At 41.0% G+C, this 18,642-nt stretch overlaps 2 protein-coding genes across 8 annotated transcripts in view; one reads left to right on the top strand and one right to left on the bottom strand.

The window, feature by feature from the left end:
* The window catches only part of IMMP1L (inner mitochondrial membrane peptidase subunit 1), a 32,578-nt gene extending 28,623 nt beyond the window's left edge, over positions 1-3,955 (top strand). For all 3 annotated transcript variants that reach the window (XM_032113524.1, XM_032113526.1, XM_032113525.1), the window contains one exon: positions 3,795-3,955. In XM_032113524.1, coding sequence (XP_031969415.1) covers positions 3,795-3,863 — 69 coding nt within the window. In that variant the 3' untranslated portion in view covers positions 3,864-3,955. The remainder of the gene's footprint in view (positions 1-3,794) is intronic.
* Positions 275-18,642, bottom strand: part of DNAJC24 (DnaJ heat shock protein family (Hsp40) member C24) — a 39,525-nt gene continuing 21,157 nt past the window's right edge. For 4 of the 5 annotated variants that reach the window (XR_004241070.1, XR_004241071.1, XR_004241072.1 and 1 more), the window contains exons 3-5: positions 14,592-14,730; positions 9,533-9,820; positions 5,983-6,057 (exon numbers count right to left, since the gene is read on the bottom strand). Coding sequence is in view for 1 of the 5 variants with exons in the window: in XM_032113528.1 (XP_031969419.1) it covers positions 5,029-5,153; positions 5,989-6,057; positions 14,592-14,730 (333 nt within the window). In the remaining 4 variants the exon portion in view is untranslated. Of the gene's footprint in view, positions 5,154-5,982; positions 6,058-9,532; positions 9,821-14,591; positions 14,731-18,642 lie in introns of those variants that run through there. The other variant, XM_032113528.1, reaches the window with a different exon arrangement.

An 18,642-nucleotide genomic window follows, 5' to 3' on the forward strand; every position in this document is an offset into this window, starting at 1 on the left:
TGTATTACACACACAGGAAAGATTAGATCTTTCCAATTTAACAAAGCCTTATATCCTTAATTTACAGTATTTATGAACACAATTTGGGACTTTCAAGAAAAACCCCTTGCAGCTATTGAGCACAATCAGTAATTGCTTACTAAACCTCAGACAACACGTTCCCCCCAGCCCTACCAGCAAGTTTTGGGTGACCTCTGTTCTTCCTGGCTCACATTTGCCCTGAGTCCTTCCCTGGTGTTTACTCAGGGCTCTGCCCCTTCTCCTGCTGTTTGCCTTTACCCTGGACACCAGAGGGGAAAATGCTGATTCCCAATAGTGCTATTTTTATGACCCAAGTTTTAGCTTGGATTATTGACTGCTAAGATACAAAGGATGCTAATCTGCTGACACTCTTCTAATGAGAATGTGGTAGTAATAATGCAACTGAAAAAAACATTTCTCCAAACTGATGCACAGATAAAGAAAAGCTGCTGTTTACTACTTTAAGGGGACTGCTAGCAAATACTGGATATATCAAGAACCTGTGTGTGTGGACAGCCATAATTAGTCACAGTATCTCTCCACAGCAATACATTTTGTGTCCAGCTTGTCTAGCTTCCAACAAGGAAGGTGTTTGAGAGACCTTAACAACAGGACTGAACCCTAAGTAAACTCTGTAAAATGAGTGGAACTCACAGATAATTCATGTTGAAGTACTACTTTAGGACTCCAGAGCATTGTCTGTTACAAAAGATATTATGCAATCACTTGATACTTAATCAAAATAATTTAACCAAATTTTACAGCAGTTGTTAAATGATGGTGGCATGGAGTAGTGATTATTCCAGTTTTCATGAGATTTAAGTATATGGTGCCTAAAAAAAGCAAAAATGAATTTGTTATTCAAACGAGTGTTTCTAGTTGGGTTCTTTATGGTAAGTCACATGAGCATACAGTGATCTTGCTCCTGTGTGTTGCCACTGCACATTGCAGTGGAAGGCAGCACATACAGACTGCATGGGGGTGGCTGATCACTGACCACTGGCCAGGAAGCCTCTGTGTGCTTTTAATGCAGCCTGCTGCAGCTTTGGCTTCTCTTTCATCAAACAGTTTTTACTGCCTTCAGAATGGAAGCTTTTGTGGCTTTATCTTACACTGGATTTTGGAGAAGCAGATGTAACAGTGCCTTTCAGTGCTAAGTTACGTTTTTAGGAGTGGATACAAAAACCCCCAAATCTAATTTGGAAACCACGGATTTCAAAAGAAGAGAGTGAGCTTAGCCAACCTAGCTGGCTGAATTTGTTCAGCCAACCTACTCTTGGCAAAACATGACTGTTTATCTGAAGTGCACCAGTTTTTAACCCTTACAGAAACGTCAACACATGATTCTGTCTGCTCCTCTTCCTCCCTGCCACCGTATGTACTGCCACTCCCAACATGAGGTCATTCCGTAAAGGGCTGCTGAAATCAAAGCAGCTGCAAATTCAGTAAAAGCTCTGGGAATCATTCCCACTTTGACAGAACTCATGCTTCATCCTGTCTTAGGTAGGATGTCCTGTGCATCCCCTGGATTTAGGCTCCATGTCAAAACTAGACCTGTGGTGTATCTTCCAAAGAGCTAGTTAGCCCCATTTATCCCCCGTCCATCAGATCAGATCTATCGATGCAGGCCAAAGCAAAGAGGGCAAAGAGCTGCTAATTGGAAGAGCCAGTCTGAATGAGCAAGTCACAGTCAACTTCTGTCATGACTTTAAAGGACTTGGGAATTACGACAGAGTGGCATGTCTTTGTTTCACAGAGGAGGGCTTTCCCATCTCTTCCCAGCCTTGTTTCTCAGGTTCTCCCTGCAAGCAGACTAGATAAAACATCATTTTCATTCTAACTCTACCAGTAAGATTACTGTGACAAATTTCAAACTACACTGTCAAAGCAGCATTTAAAGCTAATTTGATTACTTTCACTGAAAGAAAGTCAAGTTGCAGTAGGTGTGATTTGAGTTGCCTGAAATGAGATTTGTGCTGGAGTGAATGGACTAAGAAACGTCCTTCTCCAGGCCTTTACTGAGATCAGCTTAGATTTGCTATATGGGATATTTTTCTTTCCTTTTACTTCTGTTTGCCCTCAAGGCAAAACAAAGACTTGACACCCAGCCTGCAGCCAGCACAGGCCCTCTGGACAGTCTTGAATTCTGCAGCTTTGCTGCTAACCAAGATCACAAATACCCTTCTGTTGTTGGCTTGTGTCTCTGTATATTTGTGTGGAACTTAAAATAGCTCACTGGCTGATGGGTGCAGACATTACCTCGGTGGTTTTGTGTATCAGCAACTGTTCCTCGTGCTCCTCCCTAACTGCACATGCCAGAACCACAAGTATTTTCTAAGATCTTGCACAAGAGTGCTCTGAGGCTTTTTCTGATCTGCAGAACTTGAGGTCCTGAGCATGACTCATCCTTGTGCTCATAGGGTACAGTGCTGCAAGGGGCCTGACAGGAGCCTGGAGCAGTGCACAGCCCCAGTCAGGAGAGAGCTGCTGCTGCCTCCTGCTATGCCCATCCTGAACTGCCTCTGCCTCTTCTGTTATGGCCTTCAGTGCTGGGGACAAATCACAGGGCTAAAAATAACTGAATATTTGCCTCTGTCTCCACTTTTAAATGAGACAATTACTCTTTCACTCCACACAGAAAGCTCCTTCTGTGTTGTGGCTGTTCCATGAACTCAGAGTTGCTGTTAGGTTGCTGTACCTTGGCAGTTACTGTATAGTTTAAGAGACCAAATTCTAATGAAAAATAAGCGAGATAAACAAAATACTGACAGAGGCTTTAGGAACAAGGTAGTGCCTCACCTTTCTCTGTCTAGGCTGCTTCCTCTTGGGTAGGGGCTGTGAAATTTTTATGGGATTAGAGCCACAGAAGGCATTGATTTTTCAGCATCATCTTTCCCTTCTTCCTGCTGAGTCCCTTGTGCCATCTTTGAAAGAACATCTTGCCAAGAGACACAGACATTGAAGGGAGACAAAGGACAATGAGTAAATGAATGTCCTTGCTTCCCTGTTAGTTTTTTTTGTATCCAAGACCATCCTACATGTAATTAGTGACTGTCCAGAGCAAAGTACTCCTGGGAGCATTCAGTACATGAACAGCTATACAGTTAATTTCTGGAGAGAAGATTTTTTTATTGGTCAGCATCATTCTCTGACACCTGTACTTGGTGATGAGCTGTGCTCTTTTGTAAATAACTGTCCCCTTCTCAGAGGAGCCCCTTGGTCCAGAGCCCGGATGGTGGCAGGCAGTCCACCCCTTCATTCCTGTTTGTATAAGTTGACCTGTAGCCTATAGATCTTTTTTCCCAAGGTTTGGTATTTGCAGCTCAAAGGCCCATCCTGAAAATACCGATGTACACCTCACCACGGGGAGGTCCATGTGTGTGGTACTCTTTTTCTCCTAGATGGACCAAAAAACATATACCTTGTCTTTAAAGTCATGAAGAGCTGTACAAGCTAGAAAACACTGAATTTGAAAGACACTCTTTAGGAACATATTTATTTCCAAGGCTGAAAAAGGTAATGGAATTCGTGAGGCTCTCCATAGCAAAGCATGCGCTGTATAAATTCTAAAGTTCACACTGTGGAATGATTCCCTGTGATATACAGAATTTATCACTCCCAGTAAGAAAAGCACATCAGTGAGCAAAGTTCTTTACCCTGCCAACCAAAGAGATAAAAAATTACACTGTTTATGAAACGATTACAATAACAAATGAAAATACTGAACTTTGAGTTGTGATTAAAATCTCTTGTAACTGTGTTTTATTTTACAGATATGGCCTCTGAATGACTTTGGATTTCTACGTGCAAGCCCCAATGGCCATAGATTTCTTGATGATTAAAAGACTTAAGTTACTATTGACAGTTTTCACAGTATTTTCTACTAAAATCAATGGAACTATTTTTGCTTAGAATAAACACAAATATTACTTGACAAAGATGTCTCTTTCTGAGATTACACCTAACTTCAGAGTGGGAATCATACACTGCTGTCACCAACAAAAATGATGTGCCTCTTGCTCTGCTTCCTCTGGTGAGCCACACTAAGTGCTTGGATTTATGGGAAAGTTTTGGGGTTCTGTTACGAGCCAAGGTTAGCACTGACTGTTAAGAAGGATGGAAAAGGCACAGTGCACTTACTGCGTTGTCACACAGCCAGAGCCATCCTGGCTCTCCCTACATCAGCAGGTGGTGCCAGGGCTGGAACTGAACATGGCACCAGTGGGGTTCCAGATCTGCTGGTCACTCCCAGAAGTGCTGGGTGTTTCCCTGTAACTGCCCAGTAGGGTCAGAGCACAGCTTCCTCATTAGCTTTCCTCTCAGGAACGATGACTCCATTTGTTCGATGCTGGAGAGCCTCAGCTCAATGTGCTCCTGCTCCAGGCTGCCCAGGTGATGTCAGTCACTGTCACAGGGCACAGCCACCAGCCCCACTCCTCAGCACTGGGACACCCAGCCCCTGCCAGCTGCCAGGCTCTGCCTCCTCCTTCTAGGTTCCAGTCTCTTAGAGGATTTAATGAACTTAAATATTTATCTTATAAACAGAAAATGTTCCTGTTTCCCACTACTGAACCTTGTTCTTCATTATCTTCAAAGCATTCTCACATCTCTGCCTCCTGATTGAATTTTGTCATCTGAGCTGTTAAAAGGGTTTAACCTAAGAGGAAAGGCCCAAGGTAGAGCTGCTTCAGACTGAAATTGAAAGAAGCCTACTCTGTTGTTTGCTGGGAAAGAAACATTGTTTAGATCAGGAGATACATTCCAGTTGTACAGAACTCGGTGTTCTGGGTTGGAGGTGTTTAATAATGAGCTCTTCAGCTGCAGAAGGAAAATCCAAGCCTCATGTCTGCAGAGCTGTGTGAGCAAAGGGGCACTTTTCATTTTTAAGCCTGAATGAACTTGTTCTTGTAGTGCCCCCTTTAACATGTATTTCATTAGTAGGTGCTATCACTTGTTTGTCCAGTCTTTTGAAAAGTTTGTAACACTTAATGTGCTTCATTGAAACAATCATTGCAAGATCTCGATAACAAGTGAACATGTGTCACAACAAACCAAAGATACGTCTTTGGTTTCACTCTTGAAGACACTGTAATTCCCACCACATCGACAGGAGAGAGTGTAGAGTTGTTCATCTGCCAAAAAAGAAAACAAAACTGCCTTTAGTGCTGGAGAAGAATCAAGAATTTATTTTGAATTTTGTTCACAAAGGTGCTCTTAGTAACAAATAACCTCCCACTGCTGGGTTGTAAATATCAGTATCTGTGCTACCATTTGTAGCTCAAAAATAATCTCAAAATGTTTCAGTGACTGAGGTATTCTTACACCAAACAACCAGGGCCAGTGGAGTCTCTTCAAAGAACCCCCCCAGTAATAACAAGGTGCACATCTGTGAAATGGATGAAAAAGCTAACTGGTGTTAGTCATACATGTGACAGATCAAGGATGGTTCCAAAACGGGCTGCTAACCCAGGAACCAAAACAGAACAAAGGAAAGAAGGATTTTTCCCCTCACAACTTAAAAAAAAACAAAAGTAAAAAAATAAAAATAAAACCAGCCATTTATTCCAAAAGCAATTAAACAAGAAAAGCCAGAGCAATAGAAAAGAGGGAAGTAACAGTGCCAGATGCAAAAAGAAACACGCGGATTCTACCGTCACAGGAAGAGCGAGGAGATGCACAAGAGCTACAGGAAGAATCTGTTACTCTCACTTATACAAGAGGAGAGCTGGGTGAAGAGTGGTCCTGCAAGTGGGGGCGCGGGGGAAGCAAGGTAGACAGAATGGAAAACAAATGTGACAGGAGGTTAAATTCTAATCCAGGTAATCTCAGAGAGCAAAACGGCTTTGCCTCAGGAAATACAGAAAAAACCAGCACTTAAAGTAACACAACAATGGTGTAAGATGCAGAAAAAACCCAGAAACCATTTACAATGAAAGGCATTAGGAATCAACAGCAAGGCACTCATACCTTCATTCCAGGACATATCCTCAAGATAAATCTGTGCATGAAGTGGCCATTCTTTTGTCAGGTTATCTTCTATAAAGCAAACATGACAGATGTTCAGTCTTTTCTGATAAATTATTAGTTTTATATACCTAGCAGTCAATCTGGTCCCTCCTAGAGAGTCCTACCTGACCACTCTAGCAGTTAAAAATGTAGTTCTCTAAAATTTTAGTTTCCATGTATCTGCATAAGGTGGAAAATGTCCTCCTGTAGCCAGGAGAAATAAATAGTGACAATGTATTACTGAATTAAGACCCTGAAACCAGCACTTTTGCACATCCCACTTCTGTGAAATTAGGGGCAAACTTCTGTTTTGATGCACTTCTCAAAACCTGGCTGGAACTCCACGAGCTGAAATGGTGAATGCCTGCTAACCTGTACTTTTCACAGATTTGTGGAACAGCTGAGGTCCAAAGGGACCTCTCAAGATCCCCTATCAAAGCCTCCTGCACAGGCAGGGCAGCTGGAGCAAGCTGACCAGGATGGGCCACGTCCAGGCAGATTTTAAATATCTCCACAAATGGAGACTTCTCAGTATGTCTTAGGCAACCCATTCTTCCCTAGAAAGGAGAAGCCAAACAACCACCTTCCAATAAGCACCAAGTGAATGTCGTGTGTGAGAACACCACTGAGACTCCTGCAAAAAAATAAATGCAAAACACTCGTAGGGGAAGATGAGTCCAAATGCTCTTTTATGATAAAGAGTCTCTGAGCAGAGAAAGACAAGTTCTGGCCTGTACCTGAGAGATCTGCTGCCATTTGATCCCCCAGATTCTTCCAACATTTGGGTACAGCATGAAATGAAAAACGTACAACACAACTGACAGCATCAAATGCAAAGTGTGCACTACATACTGGTGTTTTTTCCATTTATCAGCACACTCATATGTGATGTACAACGTTCACACCAAGTTCTTTAGCTTAATAATGTACTCAGGAGCTTAGTGCCTATGTACAGTTTAAGTGAAGATGTTATTGGAGGAGGGAGGTGTTCCTCCTCTTGGAGCAGTGAATTTTTAAGCCTGTTTATAGTTTAGTAGCTTTTGAGAGCACGGAGGGTTTTCTGCAGCTTTCTTTGAAAAGCTGGCAGTGAAATAATGTCTTATTCCAGAGCTGCTTATTGAGCACTTGCTGGAAAGTTAGAGGCCCAGATTATGTTGTTTTAATTCCCAAGAGATTGCCCTACTTACTCACTACATTCTAAACAGTTCCCAGCTTCTTCTATGTAACTTGTAACTTCCATGTAACTTCTTTGCTCTGGCCTGAAAAGTAGAACTGAGGGACTTTGCAGCCCCCTCTCCAGCAGCAGCCCAGAAAAACTGCCCCTCTCCAGCCTTCGTCTGATCAGACAATGGAGTATTTCCTTCTTTATCACCAAAACCCAACCATCAAGTATTAAATCCCAATCTTTCTTTTGCACCTCACTGTTCTATTTTCAACTGAAATGTACATGATATATGCCTGGTAATGAGCCTCATCTAAATTAGTTCTAATGAAAGCAATTAAATCAGACACATTGGAAATAATGACAGGATCAGTACAGCCTCTTTGATGTTACCTTTGCTGAACACCTATTTGGTAATGAAAAGGTCAGAATGAAAAGAAAATTAACCTTCTCAGACCCAGTACTTTATTACTGTCAAAAGAAAGGGAAAAAATCAGGAGTGTAATGATGAAAGAAAACTGGAAGATACACCAATTTTCCTTACACTGATCAGAACATTAGTTAACTGTGTGAGGTGTCAAAATACAAAAATACGAAAGGACCAGATGGCTTATCTCATCCCAAATAACACCAATGTTACTGGGAGTTTGCTTGGTACAAGCTACAAAACGTGAGGACTGGAATGGTGAATGTCCTGAAAACACCCACAAAACCAGCCAGACGCCTTTCCCCAGCAGGCCTTGCTTGAAGCAGAATCCTCCTTTTCTTTGAGGAAGAAAACAATAAACAGAGATCAAAATCAAGTTTGTCTACCCATCTGGCTCACCACCGTAATCAAATAAGACAGTACCATAACTACGAGAACAGTATGAAAATGGCAAATGCTTCCTATTTCACATATTTTTATATATTTTATACATATTATTTTTAATACTGGGAAGAAAAATTCACGATTTTCACAAAAGGAAAGGGTCTCATGTTGTAGAATGAAAAGATTTTCATCTACAGGTAACAAAAAATTGAGTTAGAAAACTTGCAGAGTTTCCTATTTGGAATTCATGAAGCAGAAGTTCACTCCAATCAACTTTTATAGGATTGGTGGTGGAGGTTTAGGTCATGCCTCGCTGCTACAAAGTACAAAAAGGGCAATTGGGCCATAAGCCACCATGAAGAGAACTGGTACGATGCAAATTCATGAGGTTACCGTACTTCAAGTACAGTCACTTGTGAATCATAGAACCACAGAATCATTTATGTTGGGAAACACCTTAAAGATCGAGTCCAACCATTAAAGTAATGAAGAAGCAGCTGAGGAAAAGTCTACTCTCTCTTCTGTTCCAAACATGGTACAATATGAAGCCCAGGGAACAGAATTTCAACAAAGCTTTTCTAATTCATCACTGCAACTGTAATTTTGAAAATAAAAAAAACCCCAACCAATGGGCAAAATTAATCCTTCTCCCAATTCCCAGCCTGAACAGAGATTGTTATTCCCCATCTGATGCTCAGATCCTGGGGGCATCAGGCACAGCATCGCCAGGCAAAGGAAGGGATTGTCCCACTCTGCTCTGCCCTGGGGAGGCCTCACCTTGAGTCCTGTGTGCGGTTTTGGGTGCCACAATATAAGAAAGACATGAAGCCATTAGAGAGTGTCCAAAGGAGGCCATGAGGAAGGTGAAGGGCCTTGAGGGGAAGCTGTATGAGGAGCGGCTGAGGGCACTTGGTCTGTTCAGCCTGGAGGAGAGGAGGCTGAGGGGAGACCTCATTGCAGTTACAACTTCCTCGTGAAAGGAAGAGGAGGGGCAGGTACCCATCTCTTCTCTGTGGTGACCAGTGACAGGACCCAAGGGAATGTCCTGAAGCAGAGTCAGGGGAGGTTTAGGTTGGATATCAGGAAGAGGTTCTTCACCCAGGGAGTGGTTGGGCACTGGAACAGGCTGCCCAGGGAAGTGGTCCCAGCACCAAGCCTGACAGAGTTCAGGAAGTGTTTGGACTACACTCTCGGGCACATGGTGGGATTCTTGGAGTGTCCTGTGCAGGGCCATCAGTGATCCTCCTAAGTCCCTTCCAACTCAGCATATTCTATGACTGTGATTCTATGAGATCTGAAATCTGGTTATCTCAAAAAATAAAAATTTTCTATTAGCACTCTTGACTTCACACATAATCCAGTAACAGCTCTTGTCAGGCAGTTTTGCACGCTGCATTTACTTGCCTGTCTGGTTCAAGCAGGAGAAACATTTTCCAGAGTTGAACAAAGCTTTTTTATTTTCTAGTTCTCTATTAAATACATCACCCAGCCATTAATACACCTTGACAGCAGAAACAGAGGTAGCCACTTACTAAAAAACAGAGGCATGGCCCAGTCCGAGTTTGCAAGCAGAACATCCAAACTACTGGTTCTCACAGTGATTCATATTTCTTCTGTCCTTCCTTATTTCATCTGCATCATTGTTACTACAACCATGGCTCCCTGTTGGTGGTTGTCTGAAGTAAACTGGTGTCCCATTTTCACTCCTTGGCCGAAGGAGAGCGGGAGTGTTACCAGTGCTGAGTTACGTGCTGGCCTTGCACCTTGAACAGTCTGCTCAGGCTGTAAAACTCTGTGAGTTGTCATTTCTGAAACACACCCTGAACATACAGGGGGAAATGTGAAGACCTGATCATTCACCAGAACTCATGAAACAAATCTTAATTCCCCAGTAGTACAGCCTGCCTGGCTTTGCCATCTATTGGATTTGTCCGACAACAAGAGGTGAAAGGATTCTGCAGCTCCATTGTCTCAACTGCAGGATCTAAGAAAACACTGGCAGGCTCATCAGAGAGGTTTATGAGCCTGCAATTCAAAGAGATTAAAAGGAAAAATCTACTGAGATTCTTTCAGGCTACAGAACAACATTAAATAACTATTAGCAGCTTGGTTCAGTAGAGCTTTACTAGAGCCCTTGCTGGGTCATTCAGAAATTGTAAAAGAGGAAAGGTATTTAAGTTTCACTTGAAGATACAATAAATATTTCTTGGGCTATTTAAGGCTGAGTTTTAGGGAAAGGGTTGCAAGCAGTAAATGGAAATTCAACCCTTTTAACAGTTTATGGTAATAGTAAAAATAGTCATAATACTTGAAAGATTTTTCTACCTCTTTATCAGGCATACATACTTAGGATTGATTTTTTCTTTTTTCCCCAAACCAAACACAATTAAATTTCAAGGTATGTACTGTCAGTCAAATACCATTTATAGTATTTACGCTGCATAAAAATCACCACAGTACTCACTAGATGTTTTCACAAGCTAATTTTTTCTAATAGACTTTTCAGTTTTAAAACAATTACTTAAATTTGAGTCTTTTAAGTTAATTTAAAACAATTGCACTTACTTCGAAATTTTAACAAAGTCATGTGTTAAGAATTTTCATTAACCAAGAGATACGTTCGTTATAAAAATACCAAAGTAATCCTGCTTCACTTGTTGCAGATGAGTTTTAACTCCACAGAGTTCAAAGGGTTGTGCTCCAGCTGAGGGGCTGCAGCTATAAAATCCATGGCCGGAGAAGGAATATACACTTCTGTCATGTACAGAGCATAACCTGGCACACTGCAAAACCACTGGTATTGTCAGCAAAGCCTGCATTAGTGACCAGGTGTTACAAAACGAGCTATTTTAGGCTAAGTACAATTTTTTGTTGTGCCTCGTTGCCTAAGAGAAAGGAACAGAGGGGATGGAACCAGAACCATTCTCAGAGGCACAAACTGGAATACTGGCAATTCCAGTTAGAGTGGAATTCCCCCTGCCTAAGAGATGACACACAAACATACAGAAATTACACTGGAAAGTTACTCCTGTATGAAAACTGCATCTGCAGTATTTTTCTAAAAGTGTAATTTAAAAATTCAAAATCCAAAGGAGGTATGTGCCAAGATGCGAAAACTCCTCTGGGCACGTAGTGACAGGACAAGGCAGAATGGATTCAAACTGAAAGACAGCAGGTTTTCACTAGATAGAGGGAAAAAAAAATTGACTGTGAGAGTGGTGATGCTCTGGCACAGGCTCCCCACAGGAGCTGTGGCTGCCCCATCCCTGGAAGTGTCCAGGGCCAGGCTGGATGGGGCTCTGAGATATCTGAAATCCTGTGTCCAGTTTTGGTGTCCCCAGTACAAAGCCCTGACATATGAGAGCGAGTCCATTGGACTGCCACCATGGTCAGGGGCAAGGAGGATGCAGACAGACTTCTCAGAAATGCACACAGGAAAGAAGAGAAGTGCAAGGCACAAGTTGTGAAGTCCTTATATAGGACCTGATAGAAGCAAAACATGTTTTGGTTGATTTGGGGTTTGGTTTCCATTCATTTGGTTGGTTTTTCTACTCTGAGGGTGTTCAAACACTGGAGCTGCTGCCCAGAGCAGCTCGAGAACCTCCATCCTTGGAGACACTAAATCTAGGCTGGAGAAGGCCTGAGCAACTGACTATGAGGAATGGCTTTAAGTAGGAGATTGATCTGGATGGCCTATGAAGGTGTCTTCCAGCCTGTGTGATTCTCTGATTCTCTGAGAAGTTTTTCTTCTTTCCAGCTGTGTCACAAAAGCATAAACTTTCAGGGTTTACATGACTTCTAATGTGAGGAATGTGAAACATGTTTTTTCCAAGCTAAACTCACTGAAAAACTTATGGTAATTATCAGTGTCAAGCTTGATTTTAACTGCATATTCATCTTTTTTACATGGGATATCAAACAAAGAACGGAAAAATCTAAGAAGAAAATCTATTGACAAAAAAACCCAAGTCCATTCTTCATAGGTAAATTGTTATGCAGATTTTTTTTTCATCCCCCAATTTTTTTGCGGGGACTGTAAACAAAAGATTCACAATCATAAAAAGGTATTCTTATATGACAAAACAATGAATTGGAAAAAATTTCAGAAAACATTGAAAAAGGCAGTTCTTATAAGATTTCCAGATCAGAAAAAGTTGGATAAGTATTTGAGCCTAACCTCTGAACAGTTTGTGGTTTGTCCCTTCCCTTTAATGCTATGGCCTGAAGGCACGAAAAAAATTAGGAGATTATTGGGAAACCTTCGGAGAAAAGCAGTATTAAGATATAAAAGCACATTCACTTGGTATTCGCAACAAAAAACTTGGTATTCAAACAAAAAGAAAATTAAAACCATAGAGCCCCACAGAATTTCATCTCCTTGGAACTTCTCTGGCTACTGAATTTCTGAGCCAAGTAATTAAGATTTAGTTAGTGTAACACAAGAAGGTACATACAAATAAACAATCTGTGAAATGGGGAAAAGACTACAGTGCAAAGGGCTTCCTGCTGATGGGCAGCCACACACATACACACACTGGCATCCTTCAGATCCTGCTTCCTAGGCTTCCTTTGCATCTTACTAACTTGCTGTATTATCTCTCTCATCACTATTCCCCTTAGCTGCTGTCTCAATTCCTTTGTTTCTGTGAGCTTTTATGGCAGTGTCTACGAATTTGTCTAGAATCATGACTTCAGAAGCAGCTTGACAGGCATTCAAAGAACTAGAATTTATTTCCCCATCATTTTGCTGCCAGGGAACATGCTGGAAAGAATGCAGCAGCACTGCACATGTGTGTTAGGTGTGGCTCAGCCTGAAACACGGGGGCCCTGGGAATGGCACCCTCTGTACTAAAACAATGTCCCATCACCATCCATTACCTAACACCTGCCTAAATAGAGGTACAATCTGATTTCTTTATTTACCAAGTCTTTTATACAGAATCTTGAGATGGCTTTTCGAAGAACTCCTCTGGATGCAAAAGAATCTCAGAAAATACAAATAATCTTCAAATTACTGTCAAAACTAACTTATAGCTATGTCCTTAAATCCCAAGGGAAAACAAAATCTTGATGTATCTCTCTACTCCAGTGGATTAACCTGACCCAGGCAAAACGGAACTTCATAGTCTGAATTTAAGCTGTAGGTAAAACTCAATAAATACTGAAAAGTTTCTTAACTTCATCTCTAGTGTTTCCTCTTTCCTCTGCACATAAAATTTGTGAAAAGAGAAGACACAACCAGTATTACAATGGTAAGAGTACAACAGGATGAGAGCACTGGGCAGCAGAAATTCCTGTTCTGACATCATCTTCAGGCATTTGAAAAATAGCTTTGAGATGAAAAATTTGTTTAAGTCTGATCTTAATACTATTTACATTACAAATAGAACAAGATCCAAATTTTTCCATTGTTCTAAAATATTTATTCAAGAACTCTGTTTTCACCCCTCCCCCTCTCTTCCCAAAGCCACACAAAGTCTGAAATACAAGGTTATTTAACTCGAGAATTCACCCTGTGTATATCCAGTTCTGTATCACCCTCTTTATCCTGCAGTGATGCCTATGTGCCACAGTGACTACGCCTTTGTCTCTCCAAGCTGTGGCATCGGCGGCAGCAGGGGAGTTAAAAATCAGCACAAGAGAGCAAGGTCTGATGGTGTGCCAATGTACAATGGCAGGGAATTCAATAACAAGCTGCAGAGACAGTGGGCTTTTATCAGACACATTCCGCAGTGGTGGTGGCTCCACGTCAATGCCGGGCCGCAGTGTGTTACTGCAGAGTGCGACCGAGTGTTTTCCCCACAGGCAAGCCACTATTATTGACTCCCCCCATTAACATGTAGGGTGGATATACATTTATTGAAGGTTCTAATGGAAGGCTGAGGGACTCCTATCCTGAGGCCAGAGCAGAAAGACAGCCTATCACTTCATGTAATGGTAGCCCATGTGTGACAGACCTGACCTACATTTCCCCCCTTTCTTTCTCACAACAGCCTGTCACTGTTTTAAGAAGCTATTTTCTGAGAGGCATAAAAAGAAATGCGTGCTAGAGCTGCCTAGTTAATATGTTACATTGAAATATTTTTTACAAACCTGCTTTAGAAAGGCTAGTTTAGACTATGGATGAATTATGAACACTACCTAACACACACAACGGAAAAGAATGTGTCCTAATGATTCTGGCTATAAATCCATACACAATGAACACTAGGTGTTGATGGATTAATACTTACATCTAAAACACTGCAACAAAATGGAGTATGAAACTTAAAATTAAGAACGGTTAATGAAGCTACGTTCATAAAATAAAAAGGGCTAAGGTCTGCAATTAGTACAGATTTCATAATAATTCAAAGTATTAGGAATAATGCCCCCTAACGTTTTGTTGGAAGTAATTCCATATTTTCAGCAGCTAACGTATGTGCAGCGCAAGCTATAAATAACGGATCCACGTTTGAAAGTAGGACAAGAGGGAAAGAAACATTTGGTTCAGCACTAAACAGCATTTTAAAATACCATCTAACTACCACTCCCAGCCCCTGCTTATTTAAAGAGCTGCTGCCACTCCAGCACTCCTTGGCAGGAACCTACCACGCTGCTGCAGGTCATACTCTTTTTTTGTCTCCTCGTTCCCTAGAATTCTCCACGCTTGATCAATTTCGATGAACCGCTGCACGCGCTCCTCCACTTCTCCTGCTGGCACATCTGCCTCCTGTTTGTCGGGATGATACTGCCAATCAAAAACAACATAAAAAAAAAAGATTGGGGGAGTGAAAGTGAGGAGGGTGGGAGAGGAGCAATCAATAATGCATTTGATACCCAGTTAGGAGGACAGAGAAAAGGAGAAGGTCTAAGCTAAGGAGCCAAAGGAAGGGAGATGACGACGCTGGGAACAAGAGGAAACTGCCAATTTAATTATCCCACTGGAATGGCAACAGAACCACCAGTGGCACAAGTGTCACCATGTGCACTGACGGCATTTTCTGGATAATTTGCTGATGGAATCACTGGTCTTATGGACAATTTACCTAGAGAGTGACTACCACAAACAGAAATAGGTACATGCAGGGGACCACGACACAGGAACAAGAGGAGGTGCTGGAAGTGCTGGCAGCTCTCATAATACGACACAGAGCTGATTTAAACATAACCACCAATGTTTAGTTAAAGCTATTACAGATAAATTGAATGCTGTATTACATGTGCCTAGCTTTTTTATGATTTAAATGGTAAATAAAATATACATGATCAAATATAATTTATACTACATGCAATTCTACTTTTGAAAATATGCCTAAACATCTTTAATTTCTTCCAGTCCAGTGAATCAAGAGCCCTTCCAAATATTTAAAGTCATGGATCACTAGCTACAAAATTGTGTCATTTTAGTTAAGAAATAGTTATTCAAGGACATGGTTATTCAAGAAAACTCACGTTAAACAGGCAATAATAATTAAAATGGTAACATGTTTTCTTTCTCATTTGTTCTGAGCAGAAAATTCTGACTTGAGTGGTTCCAAGTGTCTGCTGATAAGGACCCCTCAAAGCTCCATCTTCCTGTAGCTTTAATTCATCTCCAGTAATTTCTTTTTTTCTGATATTTTAAATTGCTCGGCAGACGTGATGGACCAACAGGAAACAGCATTTAAGTTGAGGAAGTTGCAATATAATCAGGCCTACCAGCAGATAACTGTGTCATAGACCAAGTTTTCCCTTATTCTGGAGCTCTAACTGCCCTTTATACCAACATCAGTGGAGGCACTGAAAACATGCAGCAGATTTTAAGATGTGGAACACCTGTTCTATAAGTGTTTAAGCAGATTTCTGACTAAATTATTCTCTCTGTTTTAGTTTACAATTAATTTTGGAAAGAAAAAAATACTAGTACCATGTGTACTTGATAAAATCCCAAATGTAAAAGGAGCACTTCTCCTGGAGTCTATTTGCTCACTGTCTCTGACACTGGCACTGACAGGTGTTACCCAGACAAGTCCCCTGTACAACAGCAGCAGGGATGGATGAGCAAAATGCTTTGACCTCAAGTTTTTTCACTGGTATTTTTCCATATACAGGTGGATGTATCTGCAACCTCATGTATGAGGTCTGTACACAAAATCCTATTTTTGTTCCACTTCAAGTCCCCTCTGCATTCAAGACTGAGCACTACCTTACAACTTGCTAAAAATATGGCTAAAGCACTGCTGTGATCCATGAAGATTCCTCTCTTAGAGACCCCCTTTCCATCTCCTCAACTGAAGATGATGAAATTTTAAGACACAAACAAAACCAAAAAATTTTGGTCATTGCATTAAGTTCTTGTACTCTATATAGATAACTGCTAGATATTTGGATTGGCCACAAAGACCACACCTTCTCAGATCAATTTGTTAGAAATACATGGAAACATTACTGACCAACTGCCCAAAGCAGAACTAAGCATACTGGCTTCTCTCCTGCCACGAATGTTGAGAGAACACTGCCACAAAATTGGTCCCGCTTTCCCTTTGTTGCACCAAAACCTTGTCTAACTGAAAAACCATTTTTGAACTATGCTGGAAGGACACAGCAAAATCCAGTAAAACACACATCACAAAAGTGCTTTGGAAAAATAATAATCAATGCAGAAAACACTACGCTGTTCACTTCTTGAATAATGCAGAAAATTAATTATTCTTCAGGTTTATCACATAGCCCTTAACTCCCTTCCCATAGATTTGGACAATTTAGTATCTGTAGCATATGCAATTTTTATGTTAGAAAGACTACAATTTCATCTAACTAGTATCAGCTCCATTGTGGGGGACCTACTCATTAAAATACGTATCCATATCTACATCCATCTATTTCTCTCCATTTTGGTCTCCATGCTTTCTGAACCTATTTGCTCCTTCCTCTCTTGGCCTTTCTCCTTTATTATCATCTGATGCCTTTAGCAAACTACATCTACACTAAGAAAAATCCTCAAACATCAGCTCTTTTACTCTAATACTCCTCTTATTCTCTTTTTATTCCAGTGACCCCATTTCATCTGGATTTATGTACTTATTGTTACGCTCTTATTGACTTACTTTTCCTACTCCCTAGCTTGCTAATCAAAATGCAGGCATTTGTCTGTAGCAAAAATCCAGTCTTGATTCAACTGCCCTTCTCTTTTCTCTTCAAGAGAACAAACGAGGTGTCCTCTCTCCAGTTGTTTTAGATACTGTTCAGCCACTTGGGCATAGAGGACACTTTACCAAAGTACCAAAGTCCATAGGGAGCATCTAATACCCTCAGTCAGTACTTCAGACATAAATCAACCATACTCTTTTTTGGGATCTTCCCTCACTCCTAGTTACCAGAGTCTTGCGTCTGATCCTGCTCCCTTCTCCAGTGTAACCTTCAGAGGAGCTGCCTGAAGAAACAGAGCCAGGGGTTTGGTTTTGTTTTGCAGGAGGTGAAATATGATGGACGTTTGTGATCTCCTCCTCCTTCCCATTCAGCCTTATTTCTGGGTTAATCTCAGCTGCAGCCTGTCCAGGCCCCGTAATGAAAACAGACAGGCCTGTTTTCTACTCGACCTCCCTCCTTCAGCTCCGACTGAACTGCTGCTCATCTCTCCCTCATGCACCCACTTGTAAGTTTTCATTCAAAATGCTGGAGCCCCCCGTGTTTCCTGCAATGTCACTTCTCAGGATCTGTGCAGATGATCTTTATGCCATTCATACCCCACCTGCGCACTGTTCTCAGCCCTATTACTGGATATGTTTAAATCTTTCAGCTGCATATGTGCAACGGTTTGAGGCAGCAATACTTCATAAAAATAACTTTTTGCTGAGCACTCATCCTGATTACTGTGTTCAAAACTAAGTTTCACTAACATGTTACTATTTTATAGGATTTTATAAAAACAGTAAATAATCCTTTCCCAAGTCCAGCAGAGGGAAGGGAAAACAAAGAAGATTGGCAATACATGCCCAACCTATTTTTCCTTTTTTATAGCTGTACCAGAAGTAACTTGCTGACTCCCTGTCTGGAATTTGTATCACTTTACAGCATATGATGCTTTTCAGTTACTGTGAATGCTAAAAAATAAACTAATTGATTTTGGAAATATATTAGTTCATCTGGTAACATTCTGATACTGCTCTCTCTCCTGATGTTTATCTTAAATGTCACATTGTCTTAGTATTTCTTGAGGACTCTGGTTCTTGGTGTTAAGAGTTAATTAAAAAACCAATTTCTTAAGGGTTTCACTTCCTTTAGCTTTTGAAATTTGTAAAAAAATTTTGAAAAAGCACGAACCTTGAAGTCCAAAGCTCACAGGAAAAACATACTTTAAGCAGTATCTGTTGGAGACTTGGTGAAATGTTTGACACTGCAGGGCAACAGGAAAAGCCAGCTAACACAAACTTAACCTTGTGCCCTTTTCAATTACAATATCATTACCATACCTCGATATAACAACTGCATTCTACTGTGTTATTCTTAATGTACACCAGACCATACTTTTCAGCAGGTTGGATACTGTGAGAAACAACGTATCACCTGGCAAACATACTCTGAAACACAAATCGAGGTTCAGTTCACAGTCAAGTATTCAAAAAGTTAGAAATTTTTCATGGAGTTTTTTTAGGTAAATTACTTGTATTTCATTATGCTC

Source organism: Corvus moneduloides, chromosome 6 (genome assembly GCF_009650955.1).
Source record: "Corvus moneduloides isolate bCorMon1 chromosome 6, bCorMon1.pri, whole genome shotgun sequence".
Classification (NCBI taxonomy): domain Eukaryota; kingdom Metazoa; phylum Chordata; class Aves; order Passeriformes; family Corvidae; genus Corvus; species Corvus moneduloides.